The 24382-nt window shown below is 34.6% G+C and overlaps 1 protein-coding gene across 3 annotated transcripts in view; it reads right to left on the bottom strand.

The window, feature by feature from the left end:
• The window catches only part of MED15 (mediator complex subunit 15), a 92153-nt gene that overhangs the window by 44068 nt on the left and 23703 nt on the right, over window positions 1–24382 (bottom strand). For all 3 annotated transcript variants that reach the window (XR_011335251.1, XM_069841463.1, XM_069841464.1), the window contains 3 exons: window positions 18717–18768; window positions 13980–14075; window positions 11211–11291 (listed from right to left, as the gene is read on the bottom strand). Coding sequence is in view for 2 of the 3 variants with exons in the window: in XM_069841463.1 (XP_069697564.1) it covers window positions 11211–11291; window positions 13980–14075; window positions 18717–18768 (229 nt within the window). In the remaining variant the exon portion in view is untranslated. The remainder of the gene's footprint in view (window positions 1–11210; window positions 11292–13979; window positions 14076–18716; window positions 18769–24382) is intronic.

The raw sequence follows: 24382 nt of genomic DNA, 5'->3' as shown, positions 1-24382 counted from the left end.
TCTATGGCACACCCTGGACAACAACTCTGTCAGTAAATTGGTCTGCACAATGGGCTACATATGGGAAAATGATGAACAATCTAGTACACATCATTAGAAAAAAAAACTATTATATCAGTCCAGGTTGTATTAGCTTATCTTGCATACATCGAATGTGGTTCCTACTGCAGTTAACACGTATAATGGCATCACACCACACACTCTCAGTTAGGGACAAGAAATATTGCTTTTGTTACTAATTAACTGTCAACTAGATTATGTTACTGTACGTAAATGAGATACTGAGAATATTAGAAGCAAACTTGCAAACGAGATTCTTTGTTGAGTTTCCCCTTAATATCCACAATTTCTCAGATGAGAGTAACATAGTCTATATACAATGGAGTGTACAAGATATGGACAAAATCAATATAAAATAAAATTATGTACTAACAAAACTGAAGTTATGACATGATCTTCTTCTTAGGGTTGACGTCAATGAGAATAAACATTGCAATAAAGAAACAAATTCATGAACAATTAAACTTCACTGACTACTTTAGCTCGTATATTTCCTCAATAAAGAATAAACTAAACTACCTAATTCCTGCAGCTCACAGGCATAATAGAAAGAGAATATTAGTCAGAAATGTAAGATCAAAAACTATTTTAAAATTCTGAACACGTTGACTCTCTCAGAATTACCATATGCTTTGAAACATGCAACTAAAAGGACAACAGACAGCTGAAACGAGTTTATTAAAGCATTAACAGGAAATGTACATTATTGGACCTCATAAAAAAAAAAAAACATCCCACAGGGGCTGAATGTAGAAAATATTATTAATGAAAATCATCACCTTAAAAATTAAATCGAAAAGCCACGCAGAAAGAAAGGATCAGAGTACACTAACAAATTAACTTGTGATGTACAACCAACTAGAGAAAGAGCTACAAGGGCCTCCACAAATCATTTGAAAAATGAGCCTTTACATCTACAGGGCAGAAATGATAACTGCGCAGATTGAAGGGGACAATAGAATAGTACTTTACATTGAATTTTAAAAAGTTACTATACGTTTTGTGATTAAGTGTATGGTTAATTAGAAAATTAGGCTAAAAGTCTACATAGTCAGGAACAGCACATCACTGGCTCACCTACAAATACACCGAACTCAGATATGAATAGCAGCATTCTGTCCCTTTATTAACTGCTGATAGTGTTGCCAGACTTCGTAATGGCAGGAAAAAAATCTTATTTAATTTGCAACAAAGCCATCCATTCTATCGAAAAACTGCAAAGGGATACTGTATTTACCCAAATGTAAGACGAGGTTGTTTCCGAATTTTCGAATCCGAAAATCTGGGGGGAGGGGGGACATCTTAAAATAGCAGATTAAGGAATATTGTTACCCTCCCTCAAAATCAGTATTTTTACATTACATAGTATATAGCCAGGTTGCTGAGTAAAAATAAATAAATAAAGAAAATTCTTAGGAAGTTGCTTTAAAATAAGGGATCGTCTTACATTCTTGTAAATACAGTAACTCATTATCATTTTCTGTAATATAATGAAAATATTTTGAGTTCAATCCATAAGAAAACTAATTGTAAAATATTTTCTCTAATGATAAGAGTAAAAATCAGAATTGTTATTGTCGTTGAATAGAACATTTAAGGGGAATGGGATCCTGTAATATGCTCAAAATTTCAATTTCTGCTTTTTTTTATTTTTTTTATTGATTTATATTTTCTGAAAAATCCAGCGGTATATCATTTATGTACAGTAGCGAAAAAAAAAAACCGGACCGACCCATGTAGCTGATTTCAGAGCCTTGTTCACTCCAGAGCACGACAGACTGGTAACTAAGACTTTCGTGGTTCGAATCCTGCCTGAGAAGGAAATTTCTTTTTTTGTTCCTTATTCAAATTTATTCCCAATACTTTTCTACTGCTCGTAAAATTCATGTTATGGGAATAATAAGTTAATTAAGTAGTAAAATATCGCTGGATTCGAAAAATATTGGAAATAAATTTGAATTAGGAACAAAAAAAAAGTTTCCTTCCCAGGCAGGATTCAAACCACGAAAATTTTAGTTACCAGTCTATCATGCTCTGGAGTGAACAAGGCTCTGAAATCAGCTACAAGGGTCGGTTCGGTTTTTTTGCTACTACTGTACATTATTATTATGGAAATACATTTTTAAAATGTTTATCTAAGATCAAGATTATGCAGCTGAGGTGTTTTGACAACTTTGGTAGCCATTTTCCGAAAGTTTGCATTTTTCTCTATAAAGTGTACTATAATTTCACAGCTTCTAATGGTTAGATTTATTTCATATTTTCTGTGTGTATTTAGTTGGTTTTGTAGCATAAATTGACACAGGAGTTTTTTTTTTTAATAATTGTTTTTTAAAGCAGATTTCTTGAAAAATAATATAGTAAAAAATGAGGTAAAAATTCACATATTAAAAAAATTCATAAATTTATAAAATAGTATTATTTTTGAAAATCCTTCCATCAGATTACTTATAACAGTGTCAGAAATAAGCTGTAAAAGTTCCATTGTTCTACTCCCAACAGTTTTAAAGAAAAGGTACAGTAAATATCACTAATTTAACATGTGTTAAGATAGAGGTTCCTGGTCCCCTTAAGGGATATTATGTTTTTCATATCAAAGTATTCATTTGGGACTAATACAGCGTTTGTGGAGCAGCCATGAGCGAGCGTGGAAACCAGCCTTCGAGACCGGAGTTCGACGTGAGGACGACCGCAACTGTGGGAGCGACCAGGCGAGTGCGGCGTTTCCAGAAGTCTTGGGTTTGACTTGAGTGCGTCTGCAACTGTGGGAGCGTCCTGGCGAATGCGGCGTATCCGGAGTCTTTGGTTCGACGTGTAGTGGACCGCAGTTGGGGGACCTGAGTTCGAGTGCAGTGGACTGTCTCTGGAAGTCTTGGGTTCGATATACTGTGAATTTGAGTGACTGAGCTAGAAGAACTAGCCAAGGCAAACGAACTGTGAACTGACAGTTTTGTTTGTAAATAGTGCTTTGTGAACATTAGTTGAGATTAGGAGTACATTGTTGTTCTCAATAATCCAAGTGAACTGTCATTGTCGTCTGTGGAGTGCAATAACGAATACTGTATTGCTGTGGGGAGTGGAATACCCATTGTTGACGGGAGTGTTTAAATTCAATTATAGAAAGTCATTATTGTTGTGACAATAAAAGTTACATTATTGTTTTGAATTAAAAGTCACAATATCATTGGTATTTCAAAGTATTTTATATGACAGTAATCTTCTAAGAAAGGTCGTTTACTTGCATAAAGTGGTCATGTATTGAATTTACAAGAACAACAGTTCTACGTGAACATTTTCAGCACACAACCATGTATATGAGCTTTCCACACTTTATATGCTAAACCTAGTATGCTAGTAAACTGTATGAACCTGACTCCCCATATGAAGAAAGAGAATATAGTGGTTATAGTTAAATTGCTAATGAATCATAATTAAATGTCCTGACTGGTGTTAACACAGACCTTTTAAATTTATTTTTGAACTTACTGTTAGACACTGCTCAACGCAAAATTAGTAAATAAAATAGACTTTTATGTCAGCCTTGCCATTTTCTGCCATTTCTGTAATTTTCAATGTTCACTGTAGTACTATTTCTATAATGTTCCAATCTGTTTTACCTATACTTGCACAGGTAACTAAAAAGTTTGCGTTCTGGCCCAGCAAATATACTATTAATGCAACATTGCCTACTGCTTTCAAGGATAATTATCCAAACTGTAGAGCTCTTGTTGACTGCATTGAAGTTAAAACAGAACAACCTCCTGAAATCAGTCAGCGTGTATATAGATACTCTAATTATAAGTCTGCATATACTGCAAAAGTTCTTATTGGAATTGCATCTTGTGGTATGGTAACATTAATTTCCAAATATTATTGAGGTAGAGCCAGTGATAGTTTTATCACAAATGACTGTGGAATTTTGAAACGCATAGAACCAGGAGATCAAATTATAGAAGGTAAAGGTTTCCCTGGAATAAAAACTCTATTGGAGGAGAGCAATGCAATTTTGGTAATGCCACCCTTTATGAATAAAGGTCATTAACACATGATCAAGTTGATGATACTTATAATATTGCTAGTGTGCGGATCCACATTGAACGCTGCATCAAGGAGTGAAAGTGTATAACACATTTTATACCCCCCTCCCCACTAGTTATAATTACCAACATAACAATCGAGAAGTCCAGGACGAATCACTAGAGAAATGGTCAGTTTCCCTAGTACTGCATTCAGGGGCCTGTTTCATAAACATTACAAAGCTACAAGCAACAAGTTAATAGTGTAATGCAGCAATTCTAAAATTATGGTACGCGTACCATTAGTGGTGTATGAGCCCTACCAGTGGTACCTCAGGGAAATGTGAAATAAAAATATGAATTATTGCAAAATATAAAAATACATATATATTTGTTTTCAAACTTCAAACAATGAAAAAGTAAACAAATCAATTTCAATAATATGAGTTTGAATATAAAATGATTTCATTAATATGTGTTTTAATATTTCTAATTGTTGGCCAATTTCACCAAACCTCATTAACATATTTCTCAAGTGTTACGTATATTTGTAACAAGTAGGGAGGGAGGCAGGCTACAACACATCATTACTCTGCACAGATAATTACTCATGTAAGTACTTTATAACCATTAAGTACGAGATAAATTCGTACCGGCACCAGGAATCGAACCCAGGACCTCTCAGCTGTGTGCGCTGAGTGCTCTTAACCAACTGAGCCATGCCGGGACACGATCCACGTACTTAATGGTAATAAAACAAACTGACTAGTTCACACTAGTCATGTAATATGCACTGAGGTGGGCGAGACCTCATTCATATTCGATACATATATATAATGTTAACAGTTTTCAGAAACTGTTGTTGAATATGGCCATAAAGTCATTTAATATGCGCTCCTGTATATACATGATGTGTATCGTCTTGAATGCAGGTAGTAAGGCCGTAACATAATACTACGAGAGGAGTTCGGCCGGTGTCGTGGATCATGTCCCGGCATGGCTCAGTTGGTTAAGAGCACTCAGCGCGCACAGCTGAGAGGTCCTGGGTTCGTTTCCCGGTGCCGGTACGAATTTTTCTCGTACTTAATGATAATAAAACAAACTGACTAGTTCACACTAGTCATGTAATATGCAATGAGGTGGGCGAGACCTCATTCATATTCGATACATATAAGTACTTTATACATTGAGGAGTGCACCAAGATCGAACGGCTACATTCCATTCTTTGGTTAAAAATTAGGAACAGCGCGTATTATTAATTGCTAAGTATAGATCATATAAGTTACAGAATAAGAACATTTTCTGATGTAAGGCTGGTATTCATAGTCGACACTTTATATCACCACTTTGCAAAGTGACACTTTTGACGAAAGTGGCTCTTTCATATTAGTGGTATTCATAGACGATTGAAGAAGTGCACTTCACAAAGTGTCACTTTACGCCAGCAAAGTGTAGAGTTAAAATTTGGTTGGTAATAGAAGTCCCACAATGCCTTTCAAAACAAGTGAACAAACAATAACAAATTAATTACGTATAACCTACAAATTACAATGCTTGTGATTTGAATTGGGAGCCTATTGATTGCGCGAGGAAGAAAATATATATTTAAAGTTGTTTTATTTCAGTTTCTAGTTTTTGTTGCCGATAGTTTAGATTATTTCAGTCAGTTCAGATATATAACATTTTATTAAATAGTTAGTGATACTGCTGGTGAAATTAGGTTAGGTTTTGTACAGTACATAACTGATCCATTAATTTATATAGTTAGATTAGGTTCTGTACATATCTTTTTCATTGATTTATGTCGCTAAGTTAGATTATGTATGTATCCGTTCCACTGATTTATACAGTTCGGTTAGATTTTGTAGCCTACATATCTTCTATTAGTTTATATAGTTAGGTTAAGTTGGACTGAGTAGGTTAAGTTTATATATATATATATAATCATTAAATTTATATCGTTAGGTTAGGTTTTATACGTATCTGCTTCATTGATATATCGTGTTATTTCCGTTATTTTCATTTTTGTCTTTTTCGTGAATAGTGAATAGAAGTAAAAAAAGAATGAGATAAACACATTACTACTCCTATTATTATTATTATTATTATTATTATTATTATTATTATTATTATTATTATTACTACTACTACTACTACTACTATTTTCTCTCTCTCGTTTCCATTATTGCCTGCCCTTCAGGAATATTTTGAATGCCAAATGTTTCTATAATGCAAAACAAAATAGGCCTAATAGTATGAGATCTCTTTTCATGGTGAGGTTATGACTGCACATGAACTAGAGACAGTAGATGTATTGCTTACCGGCGTGAAAATATATATTACCGGTATCAAAACAGTAATGATTATATCAACATCAAGATAAATCTTATCTCAAAATACAGGTAGTCAACAAAAATCAAAATCATTTTAAACCCAATATAATTATGGAATCTGCTTAGAAGGCAGGCACGTGAGGTCTCTCAATGCTAATTTAAAATAATTATGCCTACATTAGATTGAAGTTAGTTTAATATTATTTAAGTTAAAAAATTCGTTTCAGTAATAAAAAGTAGGTTATATAGGCATATTTACCTACATATCACTTCATCGAATTGAGGTTATAAATATACGAATGTTACTACAGAAATACCTGAACTATAATATTATATATATATATATATATATATATATATATATATATATATATGTATGGTACATATCTGTAGCATAGAATTTTAATGCAGTCAATAACTGTATTATTGGAGGCACTGGCAAACGTCTATTATTCGTTTTTGTCAACCAGTCATCGAAAATATAAGCAATCTCAATAAGTTTCTTTATCAAATTGGAACCGTTTTTTTTAATTCTATATCATTATAAAATTCCACGGGATTGTCTTTAGGCCTATCTCTAATTTGTACATTGTCCACTAATTGTGCCATCTCTTCCGCACGTTCTAATAATTCGACAACTTCCAAGACGTCCGCCATTTTTATACAAAGTGCCACTTTCGGCTCAAAGTGTGGTCGGAACTACATTTTCATCCAAAGTGTTCCTTTGCACCAAAGTGTCGACTGTGCAACGGAAAAGTGATACTTTGCGTCTTCCAAAGGACACTTTAATCGAAAGTGTCGACTATGAATACCAGCCTAAATGTACTAGTCAATAGACTTCATAAGAAGTTTTGCACTACTGGTACTGCTTTGGTGTTGCACAAGGAAGCAAACAGGAGAAGGGCTATTTTAACAAGTGAAATTGGGCAACATTAGATCACTGTTAGAAAGGACCCAAAAGATATTGATCATCTAGCAGCACAGTGTGCAGTTTCACGCGGATCCCCACATATAACAATGATTCAAGGTTGACCTTCATTCATAAAAAGTGGCATTATCAAAATTGCATTGCTCTGCTCCAATACAGTTTTTATTCCGGGGAAACCTTTATCTTCCAAATAGGAATTAGGGAACCTGCAAACGAACAACGAATATTGTATTTAAATGTTAATCCACTCTTTGAATTTTTTTACACGAGTAGTAATACAATTATCCTCTTGTATTTTTCTTTAGAATGATAAAATATCTTATGGAACTGCATTATATCAGTCATTCATAATGTTATACACCAGAATATTTTCGTCTTGTGCTTGGAACGGGAGAAAACCTGTGACAATTAAAATGCCAAATAATTACCGCATCGATGTTGACTGCAATAATAGTAGGTACATAAAAATACGAATGTAAACAAACTTGGAGGTTGTATTAATTACCTATCTTGGCGCATTCTATTTCTTTTCCAGTTTTCTCTTTGATTCTGTCGCTTTATGGATCTATCCAGTGGAACAAGAGAAGCATGTGCACTAAATTCGCTCATTTTTACTGCGATTTTCAACGAAAAACATAACTACGTTTTCACAACAGGATCGTATTTAAGCTACAACAGAATGCATGACCGCCATAATGGCATGTAACCGCATCTTCATCATCATTATCATCATCATCATCACCATCACCATCACCGATTGGTTCTTTTGTTCATAGTGGATTTTGATTCTAACAACTTTGTAAGTTTTACGTTCTATAAAGGATTTTGAAACTAAAGTCAATTTTCATCGTTCTATTTCAGCCAAATTGAGCAGGTTTTCAACCTCAATATTTAAAACGGTATTAGAATTCATTATACAGATTCAAATGGTATAAAAACATGAAAATGTGTAAAAATTGAATCTAGACAATTCATGTAATAGTTACTATTAGTTAGGATACTTAAATCCCAAATACTTAATTTAAATTTACTCATTCCGATTTACTCCTAATATCCGTCTTTTCAAATCCATTTAGTGAGTTCGTGATGGAAAACGATAAAACTTCACAGTTTGTTCTATATTACAATATTTATTATTATAGCCAAAAACACAGCACATAATTTTGCTGGACTGCTTTGGCATTTTCAAAATACTAATCTAAAGCCAACACTGTATGAAAGATTGAATAAATGCACATAAAATTACTCCTATTCGAATCTTCCAGCAGTCAGCAGTCAGCTGTCAACACAGAGCACACACAGCTGTTGATGACAAACCTACAAGCAGTTCTCATAGTATCCGCCTGTAGCAGCACATTGCTATAAGCATGGAGCCTATAACTAGTGTATTACAGTGTCCCTAAAATTAGTTTTGTAGTAACGTTACAGAGACATGAAACTATCACAATTGTGATAAACACAATAAAAATAAGAAGCATGCTTTTTGCTTCTTTTTTCAGTTTTATTTACATTTCAGAACACTGCAACCATTTGAAGCCAATTTCATTATTGCCAATTAATTCTATAAATTGACATTACTGCGATAAATTGTATTTTCTGTGAACTACACAACATTTCGTAGAATGCATAATATTTTTTTTAAAATTTCAAGTTGGGTCAATTTTTCAAATTTTGTTTCGTTCTTTAGGACATGGCTGGAACTTCACTTTTGTGGAGTCTGGTATACTGTGAACAGTACATGTGCAATATTGATTTGTGTTTTCATTTGCTAAGCACGTGTATCAGAGAGTTTAAACTGTGATACTCTCTGACATGGATGGACATGGTTATCATTCCCAGGCAGGGGTGAAGGAAGGCGTCAGCTGTTTGTAATATTTCGACTGTTGATTTTTAATTATAACAATTGCCGATTGCAGTTCAATTTAAACATGAATGTTCATTCAGTGCTATATTGTTATAGCAAAGTGAGTCATCCTCAATGTATAACTTCCAATTTTTTTTTACAGCTCCATGATTTTTGTTTGTTTTTCTTTATTTGGCAACACAACTACAATTATTTAACTGAACATTGTAACAATGCAATGATCAGGTATGTTTATTATCACTGGTTCCAATCCACCTTCGTAGTAATTCCTTGCCCAGATATTCACAAATACCGTATTTGCTCGAATACCCCATGCACCCCACTTTTAAAGGAGAGACAAAGAAAGAAAATTAAATTAAACAAATTCTTTCAAGACAAATTAAAAACAAATAAACACAAATACAGTTCAGTTAACAATAACATGATAATCAAGTTTCTCATGCAACTTTCACTTACATCAAGTTTATGGACTGTAGCACGATTTCCATGTTCCTCAGGATCTTTTCTAGTTTTTTAAATTTTTTTATGCTGCAAGTAAAGGATCGCAATCTCATACCTTTAGTGGTATTCATTTTCAGAGTTGAAAATATAAGACGCACAAATTATACACTTATCACACTTGGACTTGATTCTGACACATGTACTGCCAATCCAAATGCCATTTAACATGTTAACAACTAAAATACCCACACAGGAAGATAATGGCATATGCTACCACTTTAGGAATTGCACAGGAGGAAAACTAGGCAATGTTGCCAATTTCATTTTGAATAAGCCGCGCCCCCAATTTTTACTTTATTTCTGGAAAAAAGAAAAAAAAGTGTGCGAGGTATTCGAGAAAATATGGTAACTGCTGCATTGTGTGCTGGTACACCATCCTGCTGAAATAACATTTGAAATGTCTTGAAAAGATAGTCCTCACATGAAGTCAACCAAAAAATTTTGAAGAAACTAGTTACTAGTGCACATCACCTTTCTGAACCTTTTTTCAGTCAAAATGATCACAGAAGTTAAGTTTCATAAGTAAAAGTGAATTATGGTATTTTGGCAAGATGAGGTCAAGGAATTGCCATAGATTACCTGAAATTCGTTTTATGACTGGAGACAACCTCGGAAAAAATCCAATCAGGTTATCAGCCTAAGTGAGAATTGAACCCACATCCGAGTGCAGCTCCAGATCATAAGACAAACACCTTTGCCGACTGAGCTATGCCAATGGCTCTCTTTTCGAAGTTGTAATGGGAAGTTTTTCTTTTTGATTTCTCCAGTACCGAGTCATATTGAGTTACACTGAAAATTCGCGACCAGCAGCATTCAATCCATTTTTCTCTGTGAAGTCAATCACATTAAATTTAAATTACACAGAATAACTCATTCGTTTGTTACTAATCTTCACACTGATTTCTATCTCTGAATGACTAACTTCGGAAACCAATACCATCAGTAGAAGAAAGAGAATTTGTTTCTCCGTCTGTGCTGTGACAATGGAAGAACTAACAAGACAGAGAGTACAGTAGGTAGTATGATGATAAAGAAAGAGAGTGTTTTACCTCTTAGTCAGCATGGAGACAATTGAAGGAGTAACAGGACAGAGGATGATTTCGGAAGTAGGTTTTGCCTTACAATCTTTACATGAGCACATCTAATATGCAGATATACTCTATATATTACATTTTGCTCTTAAAGTAGAGGAGAAATCTTATATGCGAAGGGATCCAATAAGCGAGTAAATACAGTAAGATAATATACTGATGTAGAATGTAAGATCTTACTTGTAGGTGTTTCATGGTTCAATGATTAGTCCGTTAGAAATACGAAAATTTACCACTGTCAGACTAAAGTAAAATGATAGCCCCAAAATGTAACGAGACTTGCAGCTTCTTCAATATGTTACATTGAACATACAATACACAAAAGATGTACAAACTTAACACATTAACATTCATAAGAAATTTATTTAGTGGATAAGAATGTGTTAAACAGATGTTATATTAAAAGGCACACTCACAATTTGATGCAGCAATTGATGAAGGCTGGACCATTCCTCCTCCTGGAGGTCCTCCCAATCCCATTATTTGATTCCCAGTTCCTGTAAAAGAATTTCACATTTAAAGTACCTCATCTATTCCATTCAAAGCTATCGAAATTAATAAACACAATTAAAATGTATACATACATCTCCTACTAGTGAAAAACATCTTTCTGAAACATTGGACAATCTCAAGACAACAGTTTATCCTTTCCTGCCTCCGACCAGCCAAGGTTGTGAAGGATGACAGAGTATTGGAAGATCTGAGAATGCTTGGAATTAAACGATGTTGGATGGTTACCAAAAATAAGGAAGCCTAAAGAAGTTTATGAAAATTAGATTTCTTCATGGAAGTACTGTATTTCCAGTTTTGATTTTTGAGGAGAAGACAGGTTTTGGAGCTGTAAGGGCCAGATTCACCAAGCAAAGACTCAAATTGGACTTCAGTTCTGCTGATGATGATGGTGAGAAGAAATGAAACTAATTTCGTTAAATTAGCATTTTTTTGTAGCAGGATGAATTATTATTACGTTAAACTGAATAGTTCGTTACTTATGCATTCTTTAAACAGAACAATTTTAACATGTAAATTAATAGTACAATGGCCGTGACTAAAAAATTATTTCGTTATTCTGAAAAATTCGTAATTGTGGCATTCATAATAGCGGCATTTCACTGTACATATATATGTGTATATGTATGCGCAAGCACACACGCACGCACACACACAAACTTATTTTATACATGTGATTATTTTACAAACAAAAAGTCAGTTACAAACACACTTTCTCTTTCTTCCAGTCATTGGAATTAAAAAAACCAATCAGCAACCTTCACATATCAGGTTGAGTATACTGTTAAAATATTTTAAGTTGCAAGCCTTAGTAATAATCAAGCTATCTTATTTACTGTGTATTAGTTGAATAGTTGTCCTTTAAGGAATATAAATGTTAACAGTCTTTTATATTATCTTTTCCTATTGGTGACAGAAATTTTTAAGCCTGAAGCTACATTTTACTATGAGCTAAGTGAATTCAACCTTGGCTGCCTACATTCCTTTTCCCTACAGGTTTACGCTGAATGACTTTCTTGGGAACACATCTTCCTACATATGCACATGGGACGGCCTGGACACTGCAAGGCAGCCTGTGTAAATTACATTATTTTATTATTCATCATGACCTTGTTAGGACCAAAAATTAGGCCTAATAAGCAGTTAAAAACTATTTAAAATAAATTCGAAAGAAAATAAAATAAATCAGTTATTGCTAGGCATCGGTCACCCCTTGGTTTCAATGAGTTTTCTGAATGCACTTCCGTAGACGACACGATTGAAACATTTTTGGAGAGGACCAAATAAGGGTCCACTACTTAGACCATGAAACAAAGAATAAATCAAACAGTGGTACAATTCTTCTCCAATAAGGAAAAAGTACAAAGCACAGAAATCAGCTCAGAAATTATGGCTTCAGTTTTTTGGGATGTAGAAGAAATTATATCACAGTTAATTTGTTTGATTATTTTTTTTTGATATCTAATACAATTTGTTGGGGTAATGGAAAGAATTATTGTTATTATAATTTTAATACATTTCTGGATATACAGAGTGTCCCAGAATGAATGCAAAATACATCAGTATTTATAATGATAATTAATAATCTAAATTCAATAATTAACAATATAGAAACTATAATTCACGGAAATAGGGGAGAAGAGGACAAATTTGAATGGGGGGCACAAACGAACATATTGAATTTCCCACCTCAACAAATAATTTTCCAGAAGAAATGCTTACACCATCTGGATATGTATAGCAAAAATTACATTCCAGATAAACAAGACAATTTGGAAACAACTTACATAATGTAAATGTCAAAGCTTAGTTTGCTGATGTTACAATATTATATGCCAACACTAACGAGGCCAATGCTTATCAGATCACACCCTAATGCCGAGGTCATGAAAGTTTTGAGAGAGAGGAGGGAAAGCAGGAAGTGGAAAATGTATTGAATGGTGGTTTCTGATGTGAATGTACTATTAATGATTAAATTATTCGCATTTTTATCAATATTTTCGAATAAAATTTTTCATTTTTAGGGGTACACAAATTTGTTATTCATTCATTCATTCATTTATTTTATTCCATAGATCTTACATGAGCAATGAAGCTTTAAGATGTGGAACAAGTCAACATTTTACAATATTACAATTACAATTTTTACAAATTTTTATAGTTTTACAATTTAGTAATTTTCTACAATTTTTACAATTTTGTGCAATTTTTTACATTTTTTTTTTTAAGTGTTCTATCCTACATATAGAGAAAATCAGATCCTGTAAGGGGGGGGGGGGAGGATGCATACAAACCCACACCTCCTGTGCTTACATATATGATAAGACTGCAATAAATGTATAGTTCTTGTGGGATGTGGAAACTTTTCTGGCAAGCATGTACATTATCATTACCAAGGATTTCGCAATGGGAATTCACCATAAACTTCTGCAAAACTGTTTAGTTGGGATAGATTTTGGAAACCCTGAAATGATTTTGATAAGAAAACCTGTCTATAATATGAAAAATAGTGAGACAGTTGCTTTCCAAACACTTTACATTACTGATAACAAAACTACATTTATAAAAGCTGGCCTCGCAGCAATAAAAGAGCAGTGATAATTCACAATAATATCTTAGAAAACATACATTTAAAGCCACCTGCATGTCTGCAGGCATGCACACATTTAGCATACCTTGCCGGGCCAGAGTTTGAAGAGCACCAATAGGATCCTGTGCAGCTTGTCCACCTCCACCACCCGGCACATTCATTCCTGCCCCTTTCTTTGAATCTGCAATGAAAAAATTATGTAAAGTATAAGAAACAAAATTTTAGCATCATAAAATTATCATCATCGTCACTCTTTCTAAAGATAACATTCAAGATTTTATAAGTTCATTTATATAAAAAAGGGGGAAAGAAAAAGTTTGCAGTATACAATAATATTGGAACCACTATGTAAGTGGGGGGGGGAGGAACCTTTCATGTGCTGATGTTTATTGCAGGCCTAACATTAAAATCAATTACATCACACTCTTTATATGACTCCACATTTTTTATGAATAAAGTCATATTTTCTGAAGTGCTTCGAGAGATTCTAAGGACAGCTTGTTTCTTAATTTAAAATGTGTTTGAAGAATTAAAGAAACTTGATTGCTGCAAATAAAATCTGTTCTCTTAAATAAAGAAGAAAATATAATAAAAACACTGACAGACAGGTGCTTCTAAGTTCAAACTCTGAATTACGAATTTTTGCTCCAGATTTCTAAATTATGATGTCTTTGGGTCATATTACATTCCTTCTTGTATCTTGTTCACAGAAGAATAAAGTGCATAAGATTTGCTGATGACATAGCACTGTTAGCAGAAGGGGTGATGATATTAAGGGATATGCTACAGGAGCTAAATAACAGCTGTGAACAGTGTTGGATGAGGATAAATGCAAACAAGACGAAGACCATGGTTATTGGGAAAAAAAAAAAAAAAAAAGTTAACATGCGAATTTTAAACGAGACAGTAGAGCAAGTGAACAGCTTCAAATACTTGGGGTGTATTATAAGTAATAACATGAGCTGCTGCCAGGAAATCAAGAGGAGAATAGCTATGGCAAAGGAAGCTTTTAATAGAAAATAGAAAAAGGGGCATCTTCTGCGAACATCTGGAAAAAGAACTAAGGAAGAGACTAGTAAAATGCTTTGTGTGAAGTGGCATTGTATTGGGCAGAAACATAGACATTACGACGAATTGAAGAGAAGCGAATAGAAGCATTTGAAATGTGGATATAGAGAGGAACAGAGCATGTGAAATGGACAGAATAGGAAATGAAGCTGTGTTGGAAAGGGTGGATGAAGAAAGAGGGAGGGAAGCTTTCAAGTCCACTAACACCCAGATAAGTTTCATGAGATAACAAATGGCCTTTACATGACACATTGTCTCTGTTCTGGATGAAGTGCTGGCAGACAATGAAGTTAGGGTAAAGTCAAGGAAAAGTGGTTAATGTGTTAGAAAAGAGCTCAGGACTTTCCATATTGAAATATTCATTGGCTATGAAGGAGATGACACAGATGTTTCCCAAGACGTCAAACTATCTAACATAATTCAGTTTACAGCATGCCTCGCTAATTTTGGCTTCTGCAGAAAGATAATTTTCTTCACACAAAATTATTTTAACACAGAAATGGCAAAGTTTTATCGTATACAACTTTGGGAAAATGCTAGTATTACACTGCACACAAAACTATAAATATAATAGGTAGTAATTCCATTCAAGATATTTAAATTATATTTGCACAAAGATTTCGAAATTCGAATTTTAATGGTATTGGTATATATTATTTCAACAGATAAATCTAATTTTAAGAACGTAAAATCATAATTTTAGATATCACTTAATTGATTATGTTATATATGAGTCCTATAGTTCCAAAACCTGTCTTCTCCTCAAAAATCAGAAAATGAGTTAACAATGCCAGTGCATTCTACAGGTGTTTCAGGAAGAATAGTAAACATTTTAGGAGGTATGGACTGTTCTGAGTAAAAAAGTTCATATAAATATGTGACCAATTTTAATTGGGTACAGAGATACAGCTGTTAAAAAATTCCATATAACATGTGTCCAATTTTTATTGGGTACAGAGATACAGCTGTTAGAATGTAACCCAAGAAGGTGTTAAACAAAGGCAAATGATTATGTTCAAAGTTCATTTTCATAAATTCTACCACCGACTTCAATGCACTTTCGACTTCTCTTGACAACACCATGTGTAGCTCTTCTGAGGTCATCTTGGCGTCCTTTTATGAGGGCAGCATTATTCATAATCCGAACGATTAAATCAGCTCTCGTGTTTACTTTTTCTTTGTAGACTTCGCCTTTCAACCATCCCCACAGACAAAAATCTAAAGGGATAAGGTCCGGGGACCTTCGTGGCTAAGAAACGTGACCATATCTGCCAATCCATCTTCTGGGGAATGTTAGGTTTAGATGATGTATCACTCGACGACTAGAATGTGAGGGGCTCCATCATGCTGTAAGAACATATCCATCCTTGTAGTCAAAGGACCTCTTCCAATAATGCTGGAAACTCATTTCGAAGAAAATCTAGATAACAGGGCCCTGTAAGACGATGCGATAACACAACAGGCCCAAGCAACTGATTGTCTATCATACCACACCACACATTTACAGAGAAGCATTCTAGAAAATGTGTCTCCACAATGGCATATGGGTTTTCTTCGGATCACTGATGTGAGTTACGAGTATTATTGATACCATCACGAGTGAAAGTGGCTTCATCAGTGAAGCGTAAGAATGGGATTACTCGGCAATTTACAAGTAGCCAACGACAAAATTCGAATCGTCTACCTTCATCTCCTGCTCGAAGGTGTTGAATCTGCTGTAAATGATAAGGATAGAACCCATGCACATGTAATGTCAGTCATACTCTTGTATGTGGAACACCAATATGTTCAGAAATTCTGTGTGTGCTTGTTGCAGGACTACGTACTACCAACTGAATAATGTCTACTTCATCCACATTCTGTTCATTTACACATTCAGATGAAATATGACTGCTGGGCACTGCACCAGTCTCACACAGTTTAGTGAAAACACAAATATACGCTCTTGAATCTGGAACTCTACGGTTAGGAAATCGTCTGCCATATTCTTTACAAGCAGCAACAGCGTTTCCATTATAAAACCCATACACAAATACCATATCGGCATATTCAGCATTTGTAAATATGTGCAGCATGCTTAAACAATACAGTAAAATTGGCCAACAAATCACAATCACAGTTGAAAAATTCAATTATGTAAACTAAAGCACAACTTCACAACTTGACCTTCAAAACAAAAATGACAATCGATAAGTAAGCCCATAGTAACTGGAGTAGCAACGCACAAAACGAAAGTACACTGAACTATATCATGTGACTTTGCTTAACACCTTCTTGGGTTACATTCTAACAGCTGTATTTCTGGACCCAATAAAAATTGGATACATGTTTATATGAACTTTATTTACTCAGAACAGTCCATACTATCACCCCCTAAAATATTTACTATTCCTCCTAAAACACCCTGATTATAAAATCGAGCATTTTAATCTCGTTTCTGTTCCAAAAAAATCTGATCCTATTTAAAACTAAGATGAAAAATTTAGTTTTATTCCACAAGCTGCCTTATCCTCAATAGGACTGTTCCAAAACTTGCCTATACCAGGCCCGTTTCAAAGCTGCCTTATTCTTACAGATGGATTCAGTCATCTGGCTTGTTTATTCCATAGCATGCCTTATCCACAGATTACTATGCTACATATACCTATATTACAGCTATTTATTCTGTTTAAAAGAATATGGATTTCATTTTATAAAGTAGTTATCAGGGAGGAGCAATTCTTTTGTAATGATTCATGCAGTTACATGAGTTCCAGTAATGGCAATGATGATTTGTGTGAAAGTGGATGTGAAGACGAAGTTGGTAATCTGAAAATGTGAATAAAATGTTTCTACTAAAGGTCCCTTAAATAAAAAGTGCTGCCATTATTTTAAATTAAAGAGTGGCTGAGGGTTGACAGAGTATTTTATAAACTACAGAGAAAACAGCAACTTCCCAATGAAATTCGGTCAAAAATGATATTGTCAGATTGGCCTTATGAAGTTGGAAATGTCATGTACTGTATAATAATGACTTTTTCATACAGATTCCCTGATCATTCTTTGTACAGTAGATGATTTTCTTGTAATGCATTTTTCAGTAGCTTGGTGCAGTATTGTGTGTTAATTGTTATTCGCAAAAGTTAGGCCTACACATAAAAGTTTAGATCAATCCCAAGACATGGTATTTTTATTATACTGTTCTCCTTACGGACACTAGTTTTAATCTTTAAGTTTCTACATCAGTTCCAAAACTTGCCTTATTCTGATGTGTTTATTCCAAATGTTGCGTTATCCAACAGTCCATCCCAAAAGTTACAGTACCTTTTCCATATTTAATTTCTCTCTTGTGTCTATATTATTGATATTACCCTCATTTTCACTTCGGAATATTTGTTTTTAATATTATATCTTTCAAAACAACACAATCCTTCATTAAGATTCAATAGAAAATATGGTGAAACAGTTTTTCTAAAATACATGAAAAATTGAAAAAGCAGACAAGGCAGGTTTTGGAACTATAGGACTCGAATATGAAGTGCCTAAATTAGAATTTTCAACCTATGAGGTATGTATGATATACTGTTAGTACTCAATGCTATGATCTCTCTACAATTTTCATGACTTCCGGACTAGAAATTCTGTTAAACTATGTTCAACTGAAGTGAAATTATTTAAGTTGAGAAGACATAATACTACAAAGCAGCAATACACTATTTTTCATATAAATACTGGAGTGTTAGCTAATACTTTTAAAGCATTCCTTTTAACTTACTCATTTCTCGAACATGAAGGATCAACCGTGCCACAAATCCAAGATATTCTTCCTGCAATCAAAACCATTATTCACTTAGCATGGAAAGAAAAAGAAGAAATAAATAACAAGCAAATGTATAAGTAAATCCGTGAAGTGAAAGTGGGTGTCATTAATGCTGAATGAGTTAATGTACAAAACATCGAAAAACAGAGTGATTCACTTGTCCCTTCTTTCAGTTTTATGCAGTGCTACAATTTATAGCATGTCCTCGAAATTTCAGTATTTCAATACAACTACACATTTCTTTGGGTGACCAAAGAATGTTAGCACTTGTTTAGCTTTAAAAGTGCTAATGAAAGAATAATAAATTTTAATAACATATTATGTTTATTTCTAAGTATTTAAGATATCAATATCGAAAGTACACCGAAGTTATAATAATACATAAGCTCAACAGCTGGCTAAGAAATGCACAGAAATTCTACTAAAAAAATCAACGAAGTTTATATGACTGTGATGTACCGAAGTACATATAATATTTCCGTGCAGGAATTCTGCGTTACCATCATATGATGAAGGATGGGTGGAGTGGAGAAAATTCTCTCCAGCACCAGCACTTGAACCCGGGTTTTCAGCTCTACGTGCTGATGCTTTATCCACTAAGCCACACCAGATTCCAGTTCCAATGCTGGGTTGAATCCTCTCAGTTTCACTTTTAGTGGCCAATCCTCATGCACTGTGTCACAGATGTGTGACAGTTGCGCAATGTCCAACACATTATGTGCAGAGGTGCACTCATTACGAGTGACAAAGTAGGCGGGATCCGACGGAATGAGCGCTGTCTTAAATCACTAAGTGATTATTTATGCATATCAAATTATTGTGATTGGACGATGCTGTTAAAGAAACATAAGGTCAAGAAGAAGAAGAAGAAGAAGAAGGACAGCTAGATGAAGTTATCAACATTGATCCTCCTACCAAGAAGGAAATCATACAAGCCATGAAACAATTGAAAAATGGAAAAGCACCAGGATTGGATAATATACTCCCAGAGGTTCTGAAAGTAGACCACAAAAACTATGCGGATATACTTCATCCACTCTTGACAAACATCTGGAATACAGAAGAAATACCAAGAGAATGGAACAAAGGCCTCCTTATCAAGCTTCCAAAGAAAGGTGATAGAACACTGTGTGATAATTAGAAAGGTATTAGACTTCTGGCCATATTGAACAAAATCAATATCTTTCTCTCTCTCTCTCTCCTCCCTCCCTCTCTCTCTGGAAGATGATGCAACAGAAGCCCATTGATCTGGAGATAAAAAGAAGAAAATGGTGCTGGATTGGACACATCCTGAGACATCCAGAAGGAAACATTCCTAAAGAAGGACTTGAATGGAATCTTCAGGGGAGTAAGAGAAGAGGAAGACCCAGGATAACATGGCGGTCTTTTCAAGAAGAAGCCCAAAATCTAGGGAAGAACTGGAGAGAAGTGAAAGCCTTGGCCACAAATAGGTCAAAATGGCGCTCTTTTGTTGTGACCCTATGCTCCCTATAGGGAGATGCAGGACGTATGTATGTATGTATGTATGTATGTATGTATGTATGTATGTATGTATGTATGTATGTATGTATGTATGTATGTATATTATTGTGATGTACTGAAGTACATGATACTTCTGTGCATGAATTCTGCATTACCATATGATGAAGGATGGACTCGAACCCAGGTTTTCAGCTCTACGTGCTGATGCTTTATCCACTAAGCCACACCATATTCCAGTTCCGATGCCGGATTGAATCCTCTGAGTTTAAGTTCCACCCAGGGCCGCCGACAGAATTTATGGGCCCCTATGCAATACTGTACTCGGACCCCCGTTGAAAAAAAGTAACAGTTACAAGTTACCAGTTATTCTAATCATAATAATTATTTACAAAATAATAAAAGATAACTCCATACACAAATACGAACCTAAAAATATACACTTTTATTACATTGAAAACTTTTAGCAAAACTTCACATTAGCACAATATATTATATTCATAAAACATTATTCCTGAACACCTGTAATTTCTAACTTGCAGTCCAACATCAACAAACAACTCTCCTTGACTTCATTGACGCAAAATCATCAATTACATCATTAAAATTTAAAGACCTACCAAGATCACTCTCCAGACTAAGGAGGCGTCCACACCTGTGGAGTAATGTTAGAGCATCTGGCTGCGAAACCAGGTGGCCCGGTTTGATTCCCGGTCGGGGCAAGTTATCTGGTTGAGGTTTTTTCCAGGGTTTTCCCTCAACCCAATATGAGCAAATGCTGGGTAACTTTCAGTGCTGGACTCTAGACTCATTTTATCGGCATTATCACCTTCATCTTATTCAGACGTTAAATAACATAAAATGTTGATAAAGCGTCGTAAAATAAACTAATAAAATAAAAAAGAAAACTAAGGAGGTCAAGGTTACTCAGTCGTTCTTGACACATTGTTTATCTGAATACATTATGTATTTCCTTCATTTTTCTGAAGGATCTTTAAGCATCAGCAACTGTCACAGGAATTGTATAGAATATTCTAATGGCTAGGATGACCAGATATCCTCTTTTGTCCGGACATGCCCTCCTTTTCAGGCCTTTGTCTGGGGTCCGGGAGGATTTTTAAAAAATAAAGAAACGTTTTTTTTTTCGTAACTTGTATGTCTGATATTTTGAAATTATCTGATTTGACGCCTTTCTCAAGTAATTTGTCTGTAGGTGATAGCAGCATCGACGGAATATACTCTTTGCCAACGATCATAAATCTCTTTACTCCTACTTGTTACGGCCGTTGCCTTCATTAATTGTAAAATCATTTTATATTATTAAGTTTTATCGTAAGTATGCTGTAATAAAATAGATATTGACATAATTTTAAGTATAATATAGGCCTAAGCCTAAATCTAAATTGATATTATCTGTCCTCTGTAATAATTATAGTTCCCTTGACTTTCATATGTAGCCAACTGTGAAATCATTATTATTAAATTTGTTCATAATTATTTTGTAATAAAATAGATATTAATATATATTTAAGTATTACATAAGCCTAAATCTGTACTGTAAATATTTTGTATTTAATAGATAATGACGTAATTTAAAGTATAATAAGCCTAAATCTAAATACATATTTTTTGTCCTCTTTTATCGAACAATATCCTCCTTTTTCAAACTTTTTTCTTTTTTATCAATTTGAATCTGGTCACCCTACTATTGGCTGTACAGATATTTGGAAATAAACTGTCCAGTTTTAATTCCCTCAGACTATTTAGGAGATTCATAGGTTTCAGTGGGAACTACCCTAAGTTAGAGGCATGAATTGATTTTAAATATTTCGGTTCATCACTGATCGCTTTGTTAATGTCTTCATAATATTTTTTACAAAATCTAGCACCCATATTAATATCTTCCTATTTTTTCTGTCTCTCCTTGTGCTTCTCAGATCCCAACTTATGCTTATACTTGTCCATTGTGTAGTTAAACTATAACCAGTAACACTAATGAACAGAATTTACTAGACAAACAACAATGAAAAGACGAAAGTTTCGACATGAAATATACAATGTACTGAAAAGGAAACATGATCCTGTGACTTCGGTTTGGGAGAGTCCACTAGCATATTGCGGTGGGCCAGCGTAGTTAAAAGGGGCAAGCCAACACATAATTGAACGTGTTCGGTACAAGTGATGGGAACAAAGTTCAGGCAAATGACGGGGCCGTCAAGTGTCGTGTCGGTAACGTTAATATGGGAAAATATTATTTTATTATATAAAAGTCAAATATTTACATATGAAGTGATAATTTATATTAATTATACTATTGTTGAGTTAATATGTCAAATTTATGTAATACATGTTTTTACAAAATTTTATAGTACCCATATGTATCTCCGAATAATTATTTATGATAATAAAAAGTAATCAGACTCAATCTGACGGGTCCTTATTGCTCATGGGCCCATATGCACTCGTCCCCTTTTCCCCTCCTTCTCGGCAGCCCTGGTTCCACCTCTCAGTTTCCCTTTTAGTGGACAACCCTCATATAGTCTACTGTGTCACAGATGTGTGACAGTGACGCAATGTCCAACACATATTATGTGCAGAAGTGCACTCATTACAAATGACGAAGTGGCTAGGATCCCACGGAATGAGCACCGTCTTAAATCACTAAGTGATTATTTACGTATATCATATTATTGTGATGTACCGAAGTATATATATTTCCATGCAGGAATTCTGCGTTACCATCCCGCTTCACCCATCCTTCATCATATGGTAATGCAGAATTCCTGCATGGAAATATATGTATTTCGGTACATCAAAATAATATGATATGCATAAATAATCACTTAGTGATTTAAGACAGCGCTCATTTCATCGGATCCCCACCACTTAGTCACTAATAATGAGTGTACCTCTGCACATAGTGTGTGTTGGAGATGGAACTTAAACTCAGAGGATTAAATTCTGCATCAGAACTGGAATCTGGTGTGGCTTAGTGGATAAAGCATTAGCACGTAGAGCTGAAAACCCGGGTTCGAGTTCCGGTGCCGGAGAGAATTTTTCTCCGCTCCACCCATCCTTCATCCACAAAGTTTTTCTTACCATTATATAAACCGTTAATCAAGAGAAAATTTCAATCTATGTACTGTACATAGAAAACTGAAAACACAATGATGAAGGGAAGAAGTGGCAAATTCTTATATCTAATCCAGGAATTGTTTCTCAATTACCACGAAAATGTGCAGTTACAATGTAGCGATTAATTACTGGCCATGACTGTCTGGCAGAACATATACATAGAATTGGAATACTTAACTCTCCCTTTTGTGTGTTATGCAATTCAAATGAACCAATAACTTAGAACATTTAGGAAGATGTAGAACACTACGAAAACAAGATTCTCTATCTCAGAAATACTGAAGTGCAAGAGGATTAAGAGCTTCGTTGTCAAATGCCTAGGCATTTGAACAACAGCAGCTGGCCTCGTTATATATTGCATTTACATCTCTTCAGCATACTGCACTTGACAAGCTACAAAGTCTCGACCTCAATAGAACGACAACAAAGGTTTCTTCTTTTAAATGTTTCACATTCTGGTGGCCTTGTTCTATAATACATTTATAACACTTCATCAGAATACTGCACCTGAAAAACCACAATGTGTCAACCCCAATGGAATTGCAAGCAGCAGTAGTGTCTTCTTTTAAATGTTCCAAATTCCACTGGCCTTGTTCTATAAAACATTTATAACACTTCATCAGAATATTGCATCTGAAAAACCACAGTGTGTCAACCCCAATAGAATTGCAAGCAGCAGTAGTGTCTTCTTCTAAATGTTCCACATTCCACTGGCCTTGTTCCATAATACATTTATAACACTTCATCAGAATATTGCACCTGAAAAACCACTGTGTGTCAACCCCAATGGAATTGCAAGCAGCAGTATTGTCTTCTTTTAAATGTTCCACATTCCACTGGCCTTGTTCTATAATACATTTATAACACTTCACCAGAATATTGCACCTGAAAAACCACAATGTGTCAACCCCAATGGAATTGCAAGCAGCAGTAGTGTCTTCTTTTAAATGTTCCACATTCCACTGGCCTTGTTCCATAATACATTTATAACACTTCATCAGAATATT

The sequence above is a fragment of the Periplaneta americana genome, chromosome 12 (assembly GCF_040183065.1).
Source record: "Periplaneta americana isolate PAMFEO1 chromosome 12, P.americana_PAMFEO1_priV1, whole genome shotgun sequence".
Lineage (NCBI taxonomy): Eukaryota > Metazoa > Arthropoda > Insecta > Blattodea > Blattidae > Periplaneta > Periplaneta americana.
This window is presented reverse-complemented; position numbering and strand designations above follow the sequence as displayed.